The 25,105-nt window shown below is 40.6% G+C and overlaps 1 protein-coding gene across 6 annotated transcripts in view; it reads left to right on the plus strand.

Moving 5' to 3' along the window:
* The window catches only part of ppargc1a (peroxisome proliferator-activated receptor gamma, coactivator 1 alpha), a 615,590-nt gene extending 598,544 nt beyond the window's left edge, over nucleotides 1–17,046 (plus strand). For 5 of the 6 annotated variants that reach the window (XM_080189492.1, XM_080189537.1, XM_080189510.1 and 2 more), the window contains one exon: nucleotides 14,944–17,046. In XM_080189492.1, coding sequence (XP_080045618.1) covers nucleotides 14,944–15,047 — 104 coding nt within the window. In that variant the 3' untranslated portion in view covers nucleotides 15,048–17,046. Of the gene's footprint in view, nucleotides 1–12,774; nucleotides 13,976–14,943 lie in introns of those variants that run through there. The other variant, XM_080189518.1, reaches the window with a different exon arrangement.
* Nucleotides 17,047–25,105: the final 8,059 nt, after the last annotated feature.

Consider the following 25,105-nt stretch of genomic DNA (forward strand, 5'->3'; position numbering starts at 1 on the left):
AAAGACCCCAGCGAATTCGCCTCTACCACCACCGACGGCAGCCGATTCCACTCAGTCACCACCCTCTGAGTGAAAAACTTACCCCTGTTATCTCCTCTGTACCTGCTCCCCAGCACCTTAAACCTGTGTCCTCTTGTAGCGACCACTTCAGCCCTGGGAAATAGCCTCCAAGAATCCACCCTATCTATACCTCTCAACATTTCATAAACCTCTATCAGGTTGCCTCTCAATCTTCGTCTCTCCAGGGAGAAGAGACCTAGCTCCCTCAACCTATTTTCATAAGGCATGCCTCCCAATCCAGGCAACATCCTTGTAAATCTCCTCTGCAACTTCTCAATAGCTTCCACATCCTTCTTGTAGTGAGGTGACCAGAACTGCGCACGGTACTCCAAGTGGGGTCTGACAAGGGTCTTATAACTTATAACTTGTACTGCTGTAGAAATTTCTCCTGAACACACTTTAAGAACACTTGTTCCTCCCTGCCCTTTACACTGCCTCTATCCAAGACTATATTCAGGTAATTTGCAATAAAAAATTATAATGACTCACTAGAAAGTTCTGTGTTCTTGCACTCTAGGCAAAAATTGTTTCATACCTAGGCTAGACATATGTCAAAACTTTACTCATATGTTGAGTGCACTGACATGTTAGGAGGCAAAATCTTAGAATGCCATAAAAATCTAATGATAATTTAATGTTACTAGCTATTTGCAGCAGGACTAAATTTTTACTTAGGTGGCAACATTTCAGAAAAGCACATTGTGCTTTGCTGTTCGGCAAGAATAATTGTAGTAACATTAGGAAATTGACATTTTTATTTCAGAGATGAAGGATAAGAATTCCTTCTATAGCGCTAGGACTAAAAGGAGTGTTCTAAGTAAAGTGAAACTTAAATGGCTAATTAAAGATATTCATAGGGAAATTAATCTCCAAGAAGTACTCCATTATGTATAAAAAGTTCATTTGTCAAACAGCTAAGGATAAGTTTGAAAATAAGTTGGCAATAACTAAGGCCAATATTAGGAATGTGGGTAATTATCATGTTGATCACTAGAATTCTACTGAGAGTCAAAGAATAACTAAGAACTATATTGGTCCTTTGAGGATTGTCAGGGTGGCGTATGTTTGAGGATCAAGATATGCCAAAAAACAAAATAATTTAGGGGCATGATCTTACTGGCCATTCACACCACACTCCTGCTGCAATGAAGTCAGAGAATTTGGCGGCCAAATTTTCATTCACTGTGATGGGAAGAGAAATCCCACCAGCGTGAATGATGGTAAGGTTCCAGCCTAGGACTAAAAGTCAATGCCCCTACTACTGCCACTGTAGCATAGCAATGCAGGAAATGGGCAAGAAATTGCGACAGGATGCAGAAATGCAGGATTCTGGTTTCTGCTGGGACTTTAGATCGAGAATCACTAAGTCACTGTTTAAAGTTTCTGATGATCTGTTGGTGCAGAACATCAGTCCCTAGCTCATCCCTAACATGGGTCCTGATATTGTAGGATGTGGGTCCACAGGAATTTTGTTGCCTGGCCGGGGACACATCAGGCATCCTGTACAAACAGGCCTGAATTTTCAGAAAGGCAGAGAGCCTCTTCATTATCACAAAAACAGTAGAGAAGGCCTAGATCTGGAAGTCTAGCCCCTGAACATTGTACCTACCATTTTCACAGGGTTGGATGGGGGATGGGGTAGATGGAATGGGGATGAACTCTATGGGCCGAATTTTCTGCTCACCTCTCCCCCACCTGTTTTCTGGCAGTGCAGGGGAGGCAATGACCTAGTGGGTTTATGGCTGGACTATTAATCCAGAAACTCAGCTAATGTTCTGGGGACCCAGGTTTGAATCCCACCAGGCAGATGATGGAATTTCAATTCAATAAAAATATCTGGAATTAAGAATTTACTGATGACAATGAAACCATTGTCACTTGTCGGAAAAACCCAGTTGGTTCACTCATGTCCTTTAGAGAAGGAAATCTGCTGTCCTTACCTGGTCTGGCCTACATGTGACTCCAGAGGCACAGCAATGTGGTTGACTCTTAGCTGCCGTCAGGCAACTAGGGATGGGCAATAAATGCTGGCTAGCTAGTGGTGCCCATGTCCTATGAACAAATAAAAAAAGGCAACTTACCATTGGCAGCTGGCAAGATCTTCCAATTCCAACAATGTCTTTGACATTTTATTTGTCATGCCCATCCCACCTCTGGACAATCAGCCGTGGAGGTTGACTTTCAATGGAACCGGAAATTCATGCCTTGCGTTGCACATTCATGGTTTATGGAGGTAACTGCACTCCTCAGGCTGATCTGATTTTTTTTTGTAATGGGATGTTAAATGGGACTTGTACACTTTAGACCTGGTACTAGAAGATCTCAAAATACCAGACTTCTTTAGCTTGGTATGGTATTCTTTTGGCTATGGCCCTGGGACTACTTTAGGAATGGTTTGATATCTTTTGGGAGAGGTAATGTACCCTTTATGATTGTTAACAGTTGAATGTAAAAAGTACATTTACTCATTATAACTGACAAGAGAGTCGTCAAAAGGAATTACCAACGTAGCTTTCAAAATGAGCTGACAGTGGAAACTGGCAAAATGAGCTGTCATGATGTGGAGATGCCGGCGTTGGACTGGAGTAAACACAATAAGAAGTCTCACAACACCAGGTTAAAGTCCAACAAGTTTATTTGATAGTAAACCCCACGAGCTTTTGGAATGCTGTTCCTTCATCAGGTGAGTGGAAAGTTCTGTTCAGAGAAGGGCATATAAAGGCACACACAGTTTACAGAATACTGATTAGAATGCAAGTCCTTACAGCTTGATTAGCTCTAAACTGTGTGTGCCTTTATATGCCCTTCTCTGATCAGAACTTTCCACTCACCTGACAAAAGAACAGCATTCCGAAAGCTTGTGGGTTTACTATCAAATAAACTTGTTGGACTTTAACCTGGTGTTGTGAGACTTCTTAAAATGAGCTGTCAACAGAGCTGTCTAAGGGAGCTGTCCAGCTAACATTGTATTTAAAACTCCTGCCCTTTAAATGTTTCAGGAAAAGTCTTCATGAGTTAAAACAATCATTGCTTGCTATCTCACGCTGTCTGTTGTCATAATTGTGAAGATTATCATTGCAAAATTAGTGCATGACTGATTTCATGAGCTTTCATTATCACAATGGGTGCCTGTCAGTTCACAGTTTGATTGATTGACAGCGCCAGGTGATTGTGAATTCTTTGAAATGGGACTATGAATTCCACTGCTTGTTTTTATAAGGAGTTAATAGATGGGTACAGAGACAGAGATTGTTAAGGAGTGTATGAGGAGTCAGTGGGGTAAGTCAAGATCATGAGGTGACATGGTTTGACATGGATGGAGTGAGGAGTGTGAGGGCTGGAGGGCTTTTCTGTTTTTGCCTTTTATCTCCTTGCTTCAACAAAGTGCTGGTGTACCAAAGCATGCCTAATGCCCTGCCACCACCGTACCTTGCAGCCTCTTTCCAACTATTTCCAATGTTGCCTGTCACAACTCTCGTAAAACCTGCCCTCCAGAAATGAAAATCCAAAGATATGGAGGACTTTTTCTTGGGTTGACTTTGCAGAGCCAGGAATAGTCCTTACTCTACACTCCCATTCCAGTGCAAAAAATTCAGGTCCCAGTTCAATAACATGACAAAAATGGGGTCCTGTCCTGTGATTTATTCTGGATTCACAATGGAAATTCTGGCATTGTGAGGAAATTATCCCTTTTAAAAACTACTTGTCACCAAGGCCATTAGTTGAAGAACGTGTGGATGTCCAGCACTGCATCATCCAGGCTTCCTTTTTTTCTGTCGCCCAGTTAATTCAGATAATGTAGGTGGGTTCCAGATCTATTAACATAAGGTAGATTAATGCATTCATGTGCAGCAAATCATAAATAATATGGAAAGTGTGGTGATGTTCATATGGATATGAAATTTCAGGCATGTTGGGCATCATTCAGGGCACAATTAAGGGATGAAGGGGAAGAGTGGGGGTAATAGTCAATCACTTATATAGGCGTGAGATGGCTTTAGGGAAAGTCAATAAAGTTTTAAGTTGCACAGCTAGGTCCATTGAGTACAAATCTTTACTTAATTTAATTAATTTACTTATTTTATACTATAGTATGTCTGAAAAGATGTGCTCAGAATTAATTCCGATAAATGGTAAAGGATATTGAGGTTCAGAGAGACTGATCAGAATGATATTAAATCTTAAGACTTCATACTTATGAGGTAAACGCCAACATTTAGCTTTATTCAGTTAGGAAAAATGCAGGCCAGGAGGGCTTTTTTTGAATGAAGGAAATAATTTTAAACTGGATAGAGTTGGGATGTGGGCAACTGCTGAATATCATCTTAAACCATTGTCTTACTGTCATTTTAAAACTATTATGAGTGGGATTGTTTAATCCTGCCACTGGGCAGATCAGAAATTCCTACCCATAGACAACAGACTTTTGGCTGCTCTTCAAATTTTCCAATCCCACCCACAGCACTTCCCGTCATGGGCGGGAGTGGAAAATCCTGACTTTCTTATCTGTACGAACAGAGGTTCAATATTATCATTTAAAATACTTAATTTTTAATTTCATAAATTAGATTCAAACAAAATGCCTGCACCCACTTCAATTAAAATTAATTAATTTAGACTCATTAATTCATGCTTTTGTGTTGTATACACACACCATGTCAATTGGAACATAATTTAAACAATAATTACAAAAGCTATTCTAAATATTTTCTTTTAGGTAAGAAACACAAAAAAGAATCATGTTTATTCTTATATTCCACAGCTCTGTTTGTAAGTATTTCTGGGGTTGATTATCTGAATTTTGGAGAAGGTGGCCAACTAAGGTGAGGGTGAAATGAATGTAATTTTAGTCATGTGCCTGGCAGGTGACACCATGTTGGACAATGAAAGAGGTGTGAAATTCAGTTTAGGACGGCAGGTTCAGGGTGAAAACGAATAGAAAAGTTATAGAAGTAACAAAAACAAGAACCAGATAGTCTATCCATGAGTCCTGTACACTTTGGCCTATGATGGGCTCCATCCCATCTTTTTAAGCCCAGTGAAGGAAAATTTTGCAAAAATGCTCAGTTTCCCAAAAGAACACAAGGAAATTATTCCAGTTAAAAAAAATGCAAAATACTGTGGATGCTGGAGCTCTGACATAGAAACAACAGTGCTGGAAAAAAGTCAGCAGGTCTGGTAGCCCCTGTGGAAAGAGAAACAGAGTTAACATTTCAAATCCAATATGACTTCTAAACTGCAAATTACTCATCTGTGATTACTTCTCCACAATTATTAAACTCTAGTTAGCAGTCTTTGACAACTATCTTCAATCCCAGGAAAAGAAGAAAAATATCATGGGCAAAATAGTCAGATTTCAGACCAATAGAAGGGATCTTGAGGATGTGAAGTGGACATGGAATCTCACAGTTACAGCCTAGGTAGTTGTGGACGAGAGGAAGTCTTGGAGACTAAGGTCTAGATTTTGATCATGAAATGAGTTCTGTTTGGTTGTGGGAGGCTGTTGTGAGGTCAGGAAACCTGGAAGAATGGGTTTCCCAAATATCCTTCAAAATTTAAAGCAGGGTTCCTTTCAATGGGATTCCTCCCCACAGGCAGCTTGATTGATAGGCTGGAGACCTTTCAGATGGAAAGCCTGCTTCACAGCCAAAGCTTAAGTAAGAGTGAAAAAAAATCAGATTTTTTTTAGCAAGGTCCAGGGTTGGTTAGGGAGTTGGGGGGAGTAAACATATGGCAGGGGTGGAATGGTTAGGTTCAATAGTTTATTAGGCCTGGTGGAAGCTGTTCTGCTCTTCCTTGTCCACAAGCAATGTCCAAAGACACCTAATGCATGGATTTAGGCTTTTCTGTTTCTAAGATGTCAGGTTTCCCGAGGCTTATGGAAACCTCTCAAATGAAGGCACGTTCTTTTGTCATAACGTTTAAATAACCAGCCTTGTTCCTGCAAGTGAGATAGTTACTCATCCCTTATCCTGTCTTTGGTAAAACAAGAAATGGCGACTTCAAGTTGGGTTCATCTCCTGTTCCAGGTTATTTGCATTTTAACCTCTGGCGTGACCCCCAGTCTATCCATTTCTGAGAGTTAAGGTTCAGCTCTGAGTTGCTTGTAGAAGTATCATTATTATTAAACAAAACAGTTTTTTACCAGTACAGGTATCCTCTGCTAATGCGTTGCCCATACTGGAATGATACTGAGCCAGCTCTTGTATGATAGTTGAAGTCAGCGCAATGTTTCAGAAACCAGAATAACTTCAGGACCACTTCATGCCATAAAGTGGATTCCTTTCAACCTTGTGAATGCTCACTCACAAAGTTCTAGTGCCAAATTTCAACTTGCCAGAATTCTATTTACTTACACGGAATTAAAACTGAGCCCTTAAATTATTGTGACTTGGAAAATGAAATTTCTTCAAAATTGATCTCAAAAAGGGAATTGGATAAATACTTGAGGCAAAAAGATTGCAGTGATATTCGGAAAGAGCCATGCACTGGAACTAACATGATTGCTCTTCAACAGAGCCAGAATAGATGTGAAGGGCCACATATAATATTTGCATATTAGTGATGACTGTAAGTGAAAGGAAAGGAAACATGAAAACATCCTTTAAAGGACTAAAAACTCATCATTTGGAAAATATTAAAAGCTTTATGCACATTGAAATTAAATGTACGCAAAACCTACTTAATCAGTTAGGTTACCTCGGTCATTAAAACTGGAGATAAAGACTGTGATAATATATGGAATACATGAATGGCATGTGGAATACATAAATGAAGTATAAGTAGTCATACATAGCAAAAGACAAAAGAAGATAGAATTATCTATACTGAATGGAAAAGGCTAGTGGCTAGATTTTCTTCCATCATACCAGCCAAAATCAGTCAGGACAATGACAGAGAATAAAGGACAAATTGAGTATTGAGGTCTACCACTATATTGACCTCAATTTTGCTGCCATCCCTACATCCTAAGATTCTAAAAGAGATTGCTGCAGAGACAGTGGATGCATTGGCTCTGATTTTCCAAAATCCCCAAGATTCCATTAGATTGGAAATTAGCTCATGTAACACCACCATTCAAGGAAGGAAGGAGATAGAAAATGGAACTACAGGTTAGTAATCTTAACATCAGTCATTGGGAAAGTGCTGGAATATATTATTAAGAAAGTCTTAACAATGCACTTAGAAAAGTATAGTGGTCGGGATTCTCCCAAAAAAGATTCTAAGTGCCGAATTTGCATAAAAATGGGAGTAATTCCTGTTTTTTTTTGGGCGGGATTTTCAAAATGAATCTCCTACAGTCTGTGCACTGCAGAGTACCTCCGGGAGATCCATGCAGAAAATCTTGGGATGGGGCCTATTCCCGCTGGAGAGGCCCCAGCATAGCAATGAGCGTGCCACAACGCACATGTCAATCTGTTATAGTGGAGATCTGCACATGCACAGTAGCCCTGCACCACCAGTCACTGCAAATCTGGAGTTGGAGATGCATGGAGGCCTTGACACCCAGCGGGAATCCCGCTAAATGGCCTCTGCGAGAGCACCACAGTAAGCTGGGAGAATCACCCCCATATGATTAGAACAAGTCAACATGGTATATAGACAGGGAAATCCCGTTTGATAAAGTTGTTAGTCTTTTGAGGATGTATAAGTGAGGTAAATAAAGGGAACTAGATGTAACATACTTGGATTTCCAAAAGGGTTTGAATAAAATGCCACATTAAAGTTTAGGTAGTTTGGAATTGGGGATAATATCTTGGCTTGGATAAAGGATTTGTTAATGGACAAGAAGCAGAGATTAGGCATGAATAGAATATTTTCAAGCAGGCAGGTTGTCACTAGTAGAGTGCTACAAGGATCAGCGCTGAGGTCTCAGCCATTTACTATCTATATTAATGACTTATATGAAGAGGCAAAGAGTAATGTATCTAAGTTTGGAGACAATACAAAGTTATGAGGAGAACACAGGCTGCAAAGAGATATAGACAGATTTAGTGAGGGCAACAGGATGGAAGATGGGGTACAATGTGGGGAAGTCATAAGAATTAAAATGCAGGTTTTTTTTTAGGTGGCATGAAACTTGTATATTTTGATCTTCAGAGCGATCTGGATGTGTTTGTATAAGGAACACAAAAAGTTAGCTTGCAGGCACTGCAAGCAATTAGGAAGGCAAATGGCATGTTGACTTTTCTTGCAAGGGGTTTGGAGCATAGGAATAAAAAAGTCTTGCTGCAGGGCTTTGGTGAAACCACACCTAGAATACAATGTGCAGTTTTGCTCTCCTTATTTAAGTAAGGATATATTTGAGAAGGCAGATTTATTTTTGGGGTGGCATGGTGGCACAGTGGTTAGTACTGCTGCTTCAGCACCATGGACCCAGGTTCAATTCCCAGCTTGGGTCACTCTCAGTGGGGGAGTTTGCACGTTCTCCTCATGTCTGTGCAAGTTTCCTCCAGGTGCTCCAGTTTCCTCCCACAGTTCAAAAGATATCTGGTTAGGTGCATTGGCCATGCTAAATTCTCGCTCAGTGTACCCAAAGAGATGCAGGAGTGTGGCAACTAGAGGATTTTCACTGTGCTTCATTGCACTGTTAATGTAAGCCTATTTGTGACACATATAAATAAATTTGTGTTGGAGGCAATACAGCAAAGCTTCCCTAGATTGAACTCTGGATTGAGAGAGTTGTCCTGTGGTAAGTGGTTGAGTGAATTGGGCCTACATTCTCTGTAGTTTAGAAGAGTGAGAGCTGATCTCATTCATTGGAACATACAAGATTCCAAGGGGGTTTGCCAGTGTAAAAACTGAGAGATTGTTTCTTCTGGCTAAGGTATCTAAAACAAGAGGCACAGTTTCAGGATATGGGGATGTTCATTTAGAACTGAGAGGAGGAGAAATTTTGTCATTCAAAGGTATGTGAATCTTTGGCATTCTCTATCTCAGAGGCTGTGGACACTGTTGTTGAATATATTTAAGACTGGGATAAACAAATCATACAATCATAGAATTCTGCAGTGCCGAAGGAGGCCATTCGGTCATCAAGCCTGCACTGACAACAATCCTACCCAGGCCTATCCCTGTAACCCCATGTATTTACCCTCCTAATCCCCCTGACACTAAGGGTCAATTTAGCATGGCCAATCAACCTAACCTGCACATCCTTGGAATGCACTTACGCAAGGATATTTTGGCCTTGGAGGGAGTGCAGAGGAGGTTTACTAGGCTGATGCCGGAGTTGAGGGGGTTGAGCTATGAGGAGAGGCTGAATAAACTAGACTTGTACTTGTTAGAGTTTAGAAGAATGAGGGGAGATCTCATTGAGACATATAAGATGATGAATGGGATGGATAGGATAGAGGTGGAGAGACTCTTCCCGCTCAGAAAGGACAGTAGGACTAGGGGGCACAGCCTCAAGATAAAGGGGGCACAGTTTAGAACAGAGTTGAGGAGGAACTTCTTCACTCAAAGGGTGGTGAATCTCTGGAATTCTCTGCCCGTTGAAGTGGTGGAGGCTACCTCACTAAATATTTTTAAGACGCGGGTTGATGGGTTTTTGATAAGCGAGGGGATTAAGGGTTATGGGGAGAGGGCGGGAAAGTGGAACTGAGCCACGACAGATCAGCCATGATCTAATTGAATGGTGGTGCAGGCTCGAAGGGCAAGATGGCCTACTCTTGCTCCTATTTCTTATGTTCTTATGTTCTTATCCCTGCAGCTTTCTCTTGTGTTCTTGCATTCTTATGTTCTTACTGTTAGTCTCCTCTTCCACAGCTTTAGAATGTAAATAGTTTTGGGGAAGCCTGGGTTCCCGGCTCATTCTTGCTCCAGCTGTCTAGTTACTGCTGCTTCTTGGCACCATCAGGTAGTGTTGACAGGAGTCTCATTATAGCAATGACAAATACCCTGATATCAGGGAAGAAGGGGAGATTCTAATAGGGACATTAGTTCATGTCTAGGCTCATCCTGATGGTATCAGTTTTGGTGCATCCATTGGGGCCTCTTGCCCCATTGTGTAATGCTATCATTTCATCTGTTTCTTTTCTCTTTGTTCTTCCATGGGATGTGGGCACTGCAGGCAAGACCAGCTTTTGTTGCCCATCCCTAATTGCCACACTATTTCAGCTGGCTGTTAAGAGTCAACCACATAAAGAAAGTTTATTTATTAGTCATAAATAGTTTTACATTAACACTGCAATGAAGTTACTTTGAAAATCCTGCAGTCACCACATTCTGGTGCCAGGTACACTGAGGGAGAATTTAGCATAGCCAATCTGCCTAATCAGCACATTTTTCAGATTGTGGGAGGAAATTGGAGCCCCCAAAGGAAACCCATGCAGGAAGAATGTGCAAACTCCACACAGTGACCCAAGCCAGGAATTAAACCCAGGCCCCTGGAACTGTGAGGCAGCAGTGCTAACCACTGTACCACCGTACTGCCCCATTACTGTGGGTCTGGAGTTACATGTAGGGCAGACCAGGTAAGGATGACAGATTTCCTTTCCAAAAGAACAGTTGTGATCCAGATGTATTCTTATAATCAAAGAACAAAGAAAATTACAGCACATGAACAGGCCCTTCGGTCCTCCAAGCCTGCACCGACCATGCTGCCCAACTGACCTAACACCCCCATCCTTCCGGGGACCATATCCTTCCATTCCCCTCCTATTCATGTGTTTGTCAAGATACCCCTTAAAAGTCACTGTCGTATCTACTTCCACTACTTCCCTGGCAGTGAATTCCAGGCATCCACCACCCTCTCTTGCCTCATGTGTCTCCTTTAAACTTGCACCTTAAACCTATGCCTTGCCCCCCCCCCCCCCCCCCCCCCGCCCCCAAGTAATTGACTCTTCCACCCTGGGAGAAAGCTTCTGACTATCCACTCTGTCCATGCCCCTCATAATCTTGTAGACTTCTATCAGGTCGCCTATCAACCTCCGAGGTTCCAGTGCGAACAAACCAAGTTTCCCCAACCTCTCCTCACAGCTAATGCTCTCCACAACAGGCAACGTCCTGGTAAATCTTTTCTGTACCCTCTCCAAAGCCTCCACATCCTTCTGGTAGCCTGACGACCAGAATTGAACACTATATTCCAAGATTGCGGCCTAACCAAGGTTCTATAAAGCTGCAACATGACTTGCCAATTTTTAAACTCAATAGTCCGGCCGATGAAGGCAAGCATGCCATATGCCTTCTTGACTACCTTCTCACCTGCATTGCCACTTTCAATGACCTGTGGACCTGTACAGCCAGATCCCTCTGCCTATCAATACTCTTAAGGGTTCTGCCATTCACTGTACATTTCCTATCTGTATTTGACCTTCCAAAATGCATTACCTCACATTTGTCCGGATTAAACTTCATCTGTCATTTCTCCATCCAAGTCGCCAGCCGATCTATATCCATCTGTACCCTCACCGCTATCTGCAAATCAACAACAGTTTCAATGGTTTTACTATTACTGAGACTAACTTTTTTAATTTTAGAGTATTATTTAAATTTAAATTCCATCAGCTGCCATGGCAGGATTTGAACCCTTATTCCCAGAGTATTAGCTTGAGCCTCTGGATTACTGGCCCAGTGAATTACTATTAGGTCATCATTTCCCCCTGGGTTTTGCACAATGTTTACTGGAAACTTCTGATGCTTGAAGTTCATCAAGTATTAACCATTTTTGTTGAATTTGTTTCTACATGTTCTTCTTTTAAGCATTTCAATTCTTTCTTTCAAGTGCTCTACTTCCTGTGAACAGCATCCCAGTGTTCCCATTAATTCTTGTTTAACTTAATTGAATGCATCTTTTATACAATAAAGTTGATTCTGTAGTTTTTCCTTGGCAGAGTATAATTCCTCTGTGCTATCATCCATGCCGAGATTTCATACTTCTGCTCCTCCTAATTGTTTTTGAGACTCTTCACAACTTTTGTGAGAGGTGTCTATCTTCTCTTGCCATTCTAGATTCTTGTTTTTCATTTGTTCATATATCTGCTCGAAAATGTAATTTGTTATTCAAAGTTTTCTTCCGGTTGCTTCACAATTTACAATTTTTGTGCTTTACTAGGGGTTTCCTGTGCTTCTTTCTAAATGCAATACGCAATACAACTTGAAGATTAAAATATCATCAAATGCTTTTAATATTTCATTGAAACTGTTTGAGGATTCTTTAATGCACTGCATTAAGGTTACGTCATCAATAAGTTCATCAAACCAATATAAAAATGTATTAATCTGGACTTTTTCTGACTTTTACTTACAGCTGATGTATTCTGGTAGTTTAAAAGTTCTCTTTTCCAGGATACCCAATTTTCTATAATTTTTGATTCTTGGATGATTCCAAACTGATCTTGGAGGTTTAAATTTTAATCCATGTTTTAAAAAAAATTAATGAATAGGTTTAACTTTAAGAGGTTGCTGAAATTCAAAATAGCATTACTCTTTGCAGACAAATGGTTTGCACCTGGATCAACTAGCTGCAGACTTCTCCATTTCAATGCTATGCTTTAGGGTCACGACAGCGATGAATCCTGGCTGTTGTTTAAAGCTGATTCTTTAGGTGCAACTCTTCCAAATTAATTAATTAATTTCTTCTTATTTTTGGAGCGAGCTGGGTGCCTTTCCAACTAAGTTTTTAAATGGCAATTTCTGACCACTGAACTATTTAAAAGTTTCTCAGGACTTGCTGTATCCTGAAATTTAAAAGTTTTAGCTTGCCCCTGCTAGGTCTACTGACTCTGCACTCTGGCAATTGAAGCTGGAATTCCAAGAGATTCCATGGAGTCTTCTGCTGCTGTGAGGAATTTTAGATTGCTGCTTTCAGCTTCCGAGCCTTTGGAGCTTTCCCCGATGATTTTTCTCTGTGCGTTTGCTTCTCAAGCTTTTCTTCAGGTCAGAATTCTTCTTCGAATTTTTCTTTGGTTTTGCAGGATTTTAGTTTTTCTCCGCAATTTTTGCAAAGTTTTGTGTTTTTCAATTCACTGCCAACCTGTTTAGGATGTTGGGTGCTGCTCAGTAGGCCCTAATGAAGTCTTTATAGTCTTAAATAGGTTAACTACATGTGGTTAATTATGTAAAACAATCAGGATTCTCACCTTCACATTGGTATGCTTCCTCTTGGCAGCAACAATTCTCCTGGGCACAACAAACAACTTCACTGAGTTTGTGTCAGTTGAATATGGAGGAATTGGGGGATTCCCAGTCCACTAGAATTCAATCTGGCAATGGACTGCCCAGGCCAGAATGCAGGGCAGTAGAATGTTATTTACCCATTCACTGATTATAAAACCAAGATTGTTGTTACGTTTGATTATTTTATTTTTGTTAATATTTTGTGCTCTTATATTCCACTCTTGAGGAAGTTAAATCCTTGCTGCGATACATTTTCATGTTTCTGGTATCTGATACTGACCATTATTTCAATAATCAATAATTTCTATGTGTCTGTACACTTCACTGATATTCAGTGGACACTAAGACTGAAGATGATGGTGTATAAATGATCTAACAAGAATTAAGAACTTAAATAAATCAGCATAAGAAATAGAGAAATTCATGTGACTAACTGGTGATGAATTCTGGAGACTTGATGACTTCAATCCTAGGGTTTTAAAAGAGATAGTTGCAGAGGTAATGAATGCAATAAATTCGATCTTTCAGAATTCTTTTGATTCCGGTACAGTTCTTAAGGATAGGAAGGCAGCAAACAGAATCCATTATTTAAGAGAAAAGGAAAGGGGAAAACATGAAACTATGAGCCAGTTAGCATAATATCAGTAGTAAGTAAAATGAAGATTCTGGTATTAAAGAAGTGGTAACAGGGCACTTGGGAAATCATAATATAATTAGGCAGTGTATTAAGATTTTTTAAGGGGAGTTCGACAAATCTGTTCTCCTTATACATCTTATGAGTTACGTCTGCAAAATTTGAGGATGTAACTCATAAGATATATAAGGAGAACCAGCGGATGTAGTGTATTTAAACTTTCAAAAGTTATTCAATAACATTTCCAGACAAGAGTCAAGTATCTGTCCACTGCAGCAGGATTAGAGAATCCCAGGTGTGAGAGAGACTGGAGAATTCAGCCTTATGTGTTTCCTTTCCAATAAGATGTTATTCCTCTTTGTTTCTTTTTATGCTTTGCAAGTAAGTTAACTCAAGCTAGGTTGACTTTCTGCTGACCTGATTTACATTTCCTATCAAAGATTATGTGAATTGGCTAATATACTATACACACCAAATTGAACCAAATGATTTTATTTTTTCTCCCCTAGAGGCAGAACTTGCCAAGAACATTCGTGCAAAATAGGCAGATTGCAAATTATTAGCCCATTTCATGCTGTGTCCTGTTTTCTTTTCCATGCAGAAATATTTGCTGATTAACAATCAGCCATTTTGTGCTACTGTCAACAATTTCACCCCCAAATTGTCCTGTTCACACAGTTCTTAATATAAAGTCCAGTTGAACAATGCAAGCTTTCTGTAATTTAGAAACAGTGGAAATTAAATCTATGATCTTGTGGTCAGTGAACATTCAGAGTTTATGCTGTCCAGCCATTATTATTTTTGGACTATTGTAAATTACTGAGAGACAATTAATGGACACAAATTAACAAAGTTTCTGAAAACCAGAGTATATATACATTTATTGCACTCAGATGACTAAATGATTTAACCCAGTTCCTAATGATTTTAGAGACCATTGCATTTTCTTTTAAGGTACAAGGACAGTCTTTATGAAACAAAAGCCCTTAGTCTCATAATGGTAAAATTTCCTTGAGTTATTTTACACCTTTCATCACCTATTTTTAGTAAAGAAATCCCAAAAGACTCAGTTTAATTTTGTAAATCTTTATGTGACACAGTATTCATGAAAAATTCTTCCTTTGTTGTAGATCCCAATTCAGACGATTTTGACCCTACTTCAACAAAAAGCAAGTATGACTCAATGGATTTTGACACCTTGCTGAGAGAGGCTCAGTACTGCCTGCGTAGGTAACAGAAACCAAATGTGCTACTAGTGAAGGAAGCCGCAGAATCTTGTAGGCATCCTTTCATTTACCATCAAAGAACTTGCATTAGTCATCCTGGGATCTTATCCCTCTTTACACTCTGTACAAATGAAGTTTACATGAACACAGCTGCTACAGCGTGAGAGGAAAGTGGATGGATAAACAAATAAAAGAAATTGGAATTGAAAAGAAAGAGTACAGCTGATAAATTAGCACTGTTTTACACATGGTATATAAACAATAATCTAATTGGTGGAATATGCAGCTTGTTCAGCATTTTTTCTGACATTTAGATGTGGTGTTACATTACAGACAAGAGTTGGGATTAAATACCTGGGATGTTTCAAATATTTTATTTACTAAATGCTGAAATGTAGTTACAAATTTACTAATGTTAAACTGAGTTATTTTTATTTGATGTAAATATAACAATGTTGTTTCATTTGTTACAGCTATGCACTGTAAATGCAGCCTTCTTTTCAATAATTAAATCAAGAATGTAATCACAAGTTAGATGCTAGTGTACACTATTATATTTGAAAGGTTGGAGAGGTGTGAAACTGAGATGGCTAAAGTTGTCTGTGTGTCTGCTAGACACATGGACCAATGCTCATTTCCAGTAATGTAGCTTTACAATAAACTTGCAACTGAGCAACTTAGAAAACGAATCATGTCACCACTCCCATCAATATGTTTAATCATTAAAGGTGCTTTCATTTTTGTCCTTTACATAAAATTAGATAAGAATTAATTTATCAGGAGAAAAATGTGAAGAGTTTACTCATGATTTATTTGTGATTTCAGATAAAATTGTCAGGTGTGTTCTGAAATTATAGCCCATTATTAATTAATTCATGGTAGCATTATCCCACAAATTTCATTTATTCAGAGGAAAAGTAAAGCCAATTGAAGCATAGATAAGTAAATTACAAATCAGTTTATCTTCATGATTTGTTGAGAAGAGAAACAAGATTCCTGTGAATAGTGCTAACGCCATCCCACTCCCCATACGAACATATCACAGCTACACTATTCACCTAAGCTCATTTAGCTTTGAGCAAAAGCAGGTGACATTTTGTTCACATGACCATCGTTAATTTGTATTGTGAAATTTGAATGTTTGTCATTGGAAAATTGTCTTCACATGTTTGCTAAACTGAGTTCTCAACTTTGTAAGTATATATTAATAGCAATATAAAAGTTTTTGACTTAGCCATTCATTACCTGTAGTACCTCTAGTGTTTGATCTCTGTTCAGACTATTAATAGATAAAGTTTTCAGGTCTTTTAATTCATTGTACCACGTGATGCCAAACTGAGGTTTACATTTTCTTCCCTGGATTTTGAAAATTCTCCTCTTTATTGTAATAGCAAGATTGTAAAAATAAATACAAAAAATAGCAATAAATGTTTATTTTTAAAAATCTAATTTTAGCATATCATGTTGTGAGGTGAAGGACCAGGCACATTACCCAGCTTCTTTAGGTGCTTTTTGTGTGTTAAATTTCTGACCTATTGCTACTACAGTATTTCATAGTTTTGTGTGTAGCAATGGCTAACCTGAACAAATTAAGTGAAACTATGTGTTCGTAACTAATGTTAGTTCTCAGCTATCCTTTATAACTTGGGTAATGATGTTTTTGTCCTGTCTGGCAAACGTGATGAGGATTTTAATGATTGTAATATAAAATTTGCTCTGTACAATAACTGGAATAGCAATGTAATATATCAGTTAATTATTCTTAATTTTAATTAAAGTAAATTCTGAGGACACTGTGCTTTTAGGTTTGTGGGTGATGATACAATAGTTGATGGGACTGTACTGACCAGGAAATGTGAGAAGGAACATCCATGTGAGCTTCCTTTGTCTGACACTTCTACCTGTAATGTGTGGTTGAACCATTGTATAGAATTACTGTGTTTTTTTTAAATGTGCAGTTCTCATCAACCTCACTGGACTAATAAAGGGAAACAATGTTTCAAACTGCCCATGTGTGGAATCATCATAAAATCAAAACAAGCTCAGTTTGCTTGTCAGATGTGGGTTAGTTGCGAGCATTCTTGCCTCTAAATCAGATGTGGGTTCAAGTCCCAATCCATGTACTTGAGTATAAAATTCTGGCTGACATTCCAGTGTAGTATTGAGGGAATACTGCACTGCTGGAGGTGTTTTATTTTAGACATGTTAAAGCAAACCTTTGCCTGTTCTCTAAGATAGCAATCTCACAGCACTATTTCAAAAAGGAGTAGATAATTTATCCCATGGGCCTGGCCAATATTTATCTCTCAATGAGCTTCACAAAAACATACTGACTAGTCATTATCGCTTTGCTGTTTGTGAGAGTTTCTTGTGTGCAAATTAACTGCAGCATTTCCTATAATATGACAGTAACTACACTTCAGAGATATTTCATTGGTTTGAAAGTTTTGGAACATCCAGAGATCATAAAAGGTGCTATATAAATGCAAGTTTTTTTTTCCTCTGCTTTATGAGCTTAATTTTTTAAAATTAGATCCAAATGAATAAGGAAGTTAAGAATTAGTTTTTGTGTCATGTTTAAAACTTGTTTTTTGAAGACAGATAGGGAATGGAATGCTTTCCATTTTGGTTATAACAGTGCAACACTCATGTGAATGCTGTCAGGTCAAATTAAGCATAGGTAGGTTCTCCCATCCTCCTCCCCCCACCCCAAATTTGAAACAGAAGTCCTACTGCACTAGCATGGTAGTATTTCTGTTTCCCGTACTAGTCTTTCTGAACATAGTTGCCAACTTAGTGCCAGATCAAACTCATTTTTTGGGTAAGATTTTCTTGGAAATTATTAAAGGCCAATTCTTGGTAAGCAAGGGGTTGATAGGTCATTGGGAGTAGGCTAAATGCAGATTTGAGGTTAATAACAGACCAGCCATGATCTTATATGGTGGGCAGGCTTGAGGGGCTGAATGGCCTATTTCTGCTCCTTGCTTGTATGTCCTCAGTGGAGAAGGCCAGAAAATATTTGAGCAGTTGAGTGAAGGCTGACCAGCTATGATATGGTGGTAAGTGTTCTCAAAAAAAAATACTTGAGGTGATCAAGCAATATGCATTCAGCCAGAGAGGGATTTAATGTTGGCAAGTGTGAGGTGGTCCAGTTTGGTAGGAAGAATGGTAGGAAGGACTATTACTTACGTGGCGAAAAACTGCAGCAGGCGACGGTGCAGAGGGACCTCGGGGTCCTTGTGCATGAGTCGCAAAAACCCAGCTTGCAGGTGCAGCAGGTGGTCAGGAAGGCGAATGGGATGCTGGCCTTCATAGCGAGGGGGATTGAATATAAAAGTAGGGAGGTCTTGCTGCAGCTGTATAGGGCATTGGTGAGGCCGCAGCTGGAGTACTGTGTGCAGTTTTGGGCGCCGCACCTGCGCAAGGATATTTTGGCCCTGGAGGGAGTGCAGAGGAGGTTTACTAGGCTGATACCGGAGTTGAGGGGATTGAGCTATGAGGAGAGGCTGAATAAACTAGGCTTGTACTCGTTAGAGTTTAGAAGAATGAGGGGAGATCTCATTGAGACGTATAAGATGATGAATGGGATGGATAGGATAGAGGTGGAGAGACTCTTCCCGCTCAAAAAAGACAGTAGGACTAGGGGGCACAGCCTCAAGATAAAGGGGAGGCGGTTTAGAACGGAGTTGAGGAGGAACTTCTTCACTCAAAGGGTGGTGAATCTCTGGAATTCTCTGCCCATTGAAGTGGTGGAGGCTGCCTCGCTAAATATTTTTAAGAAGCGGGTTGATGGGTTCTTGATAAGAGAGGGGATTAAGGGTTATGGGGAGAGGGCGGGAAAGTGGAACTGAGCCACAACAGATCAGCCATGATCTTATTGAATGGCGGGGCAGGCTCGAAGGGCTAGATGGCCTACTCCTGCTCCTATTTCTTATGTTCTTATGTTCTTATGATGTGGATATGCCAGCGTTGGACTGGGGTAAACACAGTAAAAAGTCTGCCAACACCAGGTTTAAGTCCAACCGATTTATTTGATAGTACACTCACTAGCTTTCAGGGTTAGTCCCTTCGTCAGGTGAATGGAGGGACTAACCCCGAAAGCTAGTGAGCGTACTATCAAATAAATCAGTTGGACTTGAACCTGGTGTTGTCAGACTTTTTACAGCCAGAGATGCCAGGGAATGGTGAGTCCATTAAACAAATGCAGCAGCATTGTGGCAATTGGCGTATATGTGTACATATTCTTTTGGTACACTAACCAATGAATAAATTAATGACTAATTAATTGAAAATAACTCAATTCCACAAATTATGAAATGTTATCTCTTGGAAGATGATTTCATTAGAAGGGGGTAAAGATTAAGTGCTCAATAGTTTACTTGACCTGTGTTTGATTAAAGTTTGTTTATTAGTGTCACAAGAAGGCTTACATTAACATTGAAGTTACTGCAAAACTCCCTTAGTTGCCACACTCTGGCACCTGTTTGGGTACACTGAGGGAAAATTTAGAATTATGTTAGCCTGTTGACTGATCTATTTCACTGCGCTTGACTGATTAAGGCCTCTAAGGGAAAAATAAACAAATGCTTTCAGAGAAGAGACCTGAGAAGCCTGAACTATGAACATTTGTTTTGAAAACCTATGATTGTTGAGATACTTTAAAACACTATAAATAAACCTGTTGTACACTTAGAACCAGTGTCAATTCTGCATCACTCTGAGGTAAATCAGGTATCTAAAATATAAAACAAACTAGTGAATACACAAATAACATGTCCCACATTACCAGTTGCTATTGTCTCAGATTTGCTTGTTTGGTCATTAACACTTAACAGGATTGCTAAATCTTATACAATAACATATATTCGTCAATGTTTTACCAGACTTCATTCTGAAACCACAACCTAAACTTCTACTATTGTAATTCATGAATCATGTTTCCAGAGTAAAACATAAGACTTAACTTTTCACATTGAAGCAATGACCATCATAGCTGAATGCTGATTGCCCTACCTCTGCTCCACATACATAACTATTCAGCAACATGAACACAGATGGTGGCAGATTGCCTATAGCATCTAGAAGAGTGTCATTAAAATGTGATTTTTCAATAGAATCAGTAAACATGCTTGAGTTACATTTCTACAGTTACCAAATGCTATGCATGATTCTGCATTGATGAGGTAATTCGTGCCTAGGTCCTTTAACATGATTAACTTTGAGTTTCATCCTCCTGTGTTCCTCTTATGGTGATTATTGCACAGAATTTCAAACAAACACAAAGTTATTTCAGCCTCAGTGTAGTGAAAAATCCATTTATAGAACAAATTATTAGGGCCCTGAAACCAAGACTTACATCTGTATGTTTAAGATGAAGAAATAGAGATAATAGAACATATGCAGGCATTGCCTATAGTCTGGAAATTGTGTATGGCATTTGAATCTGTGATATAGAGACAACTAAATTAAAACAATCCCTTGAGAGAAAACAATTAAGATACAACTGAATGTTATGAACTTCAAGAAATGTCATTCATATGAATTAGATTTAGGCAAGTTTTTTTTCTTTTTTTCATTTTCTTATACCATCATAAGACGGAGGACTGCACCACCTGCTAGGCTGTTCTCAGAAACATGTGATTGTAAAAAAAAAATATTTTATTCAAATAAAAGTTGTAATTTCATTTCATTAACATCTGCTGGTATTTTTAAATTGACTTACATTGTTCTCCCTTTTCCCATGAGGTGACGGATAAGATTTTATTTATATTTACATTGGAGCATGATGCCACTTGTGATAAGTGTCAGATGCATTCCATTTATATTCTTACTATTAATGAGATACTCTGATTCTACCCAACAGGCTAATTGCACCTAAATTACAGATTTACATTCAGCGAATCCAGAATTGCTGTTCACAAAAAACTTAGTATTTTGTGTTGAATAAATAGAATGTCAGACCACTAAGTTCAAAGGAGTGATTACTGATGTTTTATATTGCCCTAGTTTAATAGTTGGTAGCACTCTTGTGCTGAGTCAGAGAAATGTAGCTCTAGATGTCATAATAGACAGGGGCCTGGATTTTGCACTCCTGTTTGCGTCAGGCAGGTTTGGTAATAGCAACGGAAAATATTGTGAGAAGTGCAAAATGGCATTTTATGCCAGTGTGAAAACTTGTCACAATCACTCCCTCCCCCATCAGTGGTGGGCTGTGTTCCTGCCATTCAGGCCCAAATGCTAAATTCATATTCACCCATCAAATAATCCACCCACGGCAGTGTGATGTCAGAATAGCGCAAATCACAACTAGCTTCAAAAGCTGTGCACCTGATGAGAAGACCTCCAAAGGGACCTCCGAGATGAGTGCTGCTCCATGTATTCAGGGGAAGCAGGATATTGGAGCTTTATTTGGGGTTCACCAGACTTGACCAGGGGATATGAAAGCTTGTTTCAAAGGGGTACTGGGGTTTGACTCAAAGGGAGATTGGAGTAAAACTGGATGGGTACTGGTGTAAGACGAGAACTGGGGTAAGACTGGAAGGGTACTGCAAGATACCTGGGTGTGGACCCCAGGGTACCTGGGTCCTAATTGGGCCTCACAGAGAGAAGGGAAGCTTGGGACAGTGCAGTGGGTGGGGGGAGGAGAGGGGGAGGTGGAAAGTCATCATGAATGATGGTTCACTGAAATCTGGGGTGGGGACATCAGGAGGCAGTCTGTTGAGCCGGACAAGGATAATTGAAAAATTTGTAAGTTACCAATATGCTGTTGAAGCTGAGATCACTCAGTTGCAACTCAATTGACATGCCTGGAATCAAATAAGGCACGGTATTATGCCCACTCAAGCATCACTTATGTTTGTGAGTGCAACTGATTACTGCTCAGCATTTAACCCTTGAAGCATTAATTTTCAAAGTTGATGACTGCCATGGTGTGTCTGTACCATTGGCTAACTGGGCAAGCAACTATATTCACTCAGAGAGTTGGCAATCACAGGCTGCCTGAGGAGAATGCTCCTCATCCTTGGCAGTGTGCTAAGGTGCAAATTGGCAAGTCCTCCCCCACCTCCCCATACACTAGGTTGGGCACATGATTTGGGGGTAAAGTTTTGGACAATGCCTGCACCTGAAATTAGAGCTCAGGCTGCAGTAGAGTGGCCAAAGCTATGGCCATTTGGTGTTTAAGGCTGGTGTGCAGAGTTGCCAAAGCAGAATGCAAACTAAGGACTGGGTATCAATATTGTTGCGAAGACAAGAGTCAGTGGATTTTGAGAGATAGCTACAGGTGATGAATTGCCAAAGAGCAGTCCTTAGGAGATAAATGCTAATTGGAAAGTCTCTCTTTCTGATACTTACATGTGGAGAACATACGGAACCGGTCTTTCCCCGTCATTCTTTTACTCATAGACAGTGGTGATTGGCTCATCAAAGGCATCAGTAATACCATGAAAAGAAAGGGTTGGCATGACCTGTTCTGCATGCAGAGGATGAACTCCAGAGAGCCGTCTCTCAGAGGCACTTCACTAGATTAAGGGTTTATAGATGAGGCCTAACATACCTGCAGGTGTTGAGAACTAGTGTCAATAGTCTATTCATATCCAGGAAACTGGTTGGTCACATCTGCAACTTTCTACAAGATTCAGGGCCATGGGGGCCTGGAGGGCATTTGCCTCTAAGGTTACTCAACGTTACTGCAGTGCTCAATATTTATGTCAGTGGCTCCTTACAGAGCTCCACAGTTCGCCTTTGGGATTTCGCAAGCCTCTACACACGAGTGCATCCAGGAGGCGAGGGCACAGAAGTTTGTCCATTTCAACTGGGATCAGGCAAGCCAGGATGAATGATGGGCTTTGCACAAATCTCTGGTTTTCCATAGGTGAAGCATGCCATCAATTGCACTCAAGCTTCCACTTATTGAATGTTTAGCTGGTCTGCAACCACAACAAACACATCGTGCAGGTGTGTGTTTGATTTCCAGGGAGTGTGCATGATTCCTACATTCTGAACCACTCCCAGATCCCTGATATCTTTCAGGATCCACAAAGGCTTCATGGTTGGCTCCTCAGGGACAAGGGCTGCCCACTGAAAAGGAGGAAGCCACAGAGTGCTATTGAAACAAGATACAATGAGACTGATGCTACAACTTCCAATTTGGTGGATCAGACCATAGGGATGCTGAAGATGAGGTTCCCGTGCCTGGAACGGTCTGATGGAACTGTGCAATACAGTTCGCGGAAGGTGTCATGCCATAAGAACATAAGAAATAGGAGCAGGAGTAGGCCATCTAGCCCTTGAGCCAGCCCCACCATTCAATAAGATCATGGCTGATCTGTCGTGGCTCAGTTCCACATTCCCGCCCTCTCCCCATAACCCTTAATCCCCTTGCTTATCAAAAACCCATCAACCCACGTCTTAAAAATATTTAGCGAGGCAGCCTCCACCACTTCAATGGGCAGAGAATTCCAGAGATTCACCACCCTTTGAGTGAAGAAATTCCTCCTCAACTCCATTCTAAACCGTCCCCCCTTTATCCTGAGGCTGTGCCCCCTAGTCCTACTGTCCTTTCTGAGCGGGAAGAGTCTCTCCACCTCTATCCTATCCATCCCATTCATCATCTTATATGTCTCAATGAGATCTCCCCTCATTCTTCTAAACTCTAACGAGTACAAGCCTAGTTTATTCAGCCTCTCCTCATAGCTCAACCCCCTCAACTCCGGTATCAGCCTAGTAAACCTCCTCTGCACTCCCTCCAAGGCCAAAATATCCTTGCATAAGTGCGGCGACCAAAACTGCACACAGTACTCCAGCTGCGGCCTCACCAATGCCCTATACAGCTGCAGCAAGACCTCCCTACTTTCATATTCAATCCCCCTCGCTTTGAAGGCCAGCATCCCATTAGCCTTCCTGACCACCTGCTGCACCTGCAAGCTGGGTTTTTGCGACGCATGCACAAGGACCCCGAGGTCCCTCTGCACTGTCGCCTGCTGCAGTTTTTTGCCATGTAAGTAATACTCCTTCCTACCATTATTCCTACCAAAGTGGACCACCTCGCACTTGCCAACATTAAATTCCATTTGCCAGTTCCTGGCCCATTCGCCCAGCCTATCTAGATCCTTCTGTAGACTCTCCACACCCTCTGCGCAATTTGCCGTTCCACCAATCTTGGTGTCATCAGCAAATTTTGACACCATACACTCGGTTCCCTCCTCCAGATCATCTATATAAATGGTAAATAGCTGAGGCCCCAGCACCGACCCCTGGGGCACTCCACTAGTCACCAACCACCAATCCGAATAGCACCCATTAACCCCCACTCTCTGCCTACTATTTGACAACCAATCCTCTATCCACGCTAACACCCTACCCCCAACTCCATGCCCCCTTACCTTCTGCAATAACCTCTTGTGAGGTACCTTGTCAAACGCCTTCTGAAAATCAAGAAAGACCACATCCACCGGCTGTCCTCAATCCACCGCCCTAGACACATCCTCATAGAACTCCAATAAATTTGTCAGACACGACTTCCCCTTAATGAAACCGTGCTGCGTCTGCTCTATCAAGCAATTCCTCTCAAGATGCCTCGCTATTTCCTCCTTGATGACGGATTCTAACATTTTACCTACAACAGACGTTAAACTAACCGGCCTATAATTCCCTGCCTTTTGCCTGGCACCCTTCTTAAACAACGGCATAACATTAGCCGTTTTCCAATCTTCTGGCACTTCCCCGGAATCCAGTGACATTTGGAAAATAACCATCAAAGCATCCACTATCACCTCCGCCATTTCTTTCAGAACCCTCGGGTGCATTCCATCCGGTCCTGGGGACTTGACCACAATCAGTCCCTCCAGTCTGCCAATGTTGTCGTCTGCTGTGCTCTGCACCACTGGGTGCTGCAGCGAGGGGGAGGAACTGCCTGAGGAGGAGATGGAAAAAGGCATGTTTCCTCTGATGGATGTTGAAGGGAGAGGATGCTGGCCAATGAAGCAATAACAATATCCAGATGAGGCAAATGTGTTTTTTTATTCATTTGTGTGGCATGGGTGTCACTGGCTGGCCAGCATTTATT

Source organism: Carcharhinus amblyrhynchos, chromosome 1, assembly GCF_965287045.1.
Source record: "Carcharhinus amblyrhynchos chromosome 1, sCarAmb.v2.hapA, whole genome shotgun sequence".
In the NCBI taxonomy this organism is placed as follows: domain Eukaryota; kingdom Metazoa; phylum Chordata; class Chondrichthyes; order Carcharhiniformes; family Carcharhinidae; genus Carcharhinus; species Carcharhinus amblyrhynchos.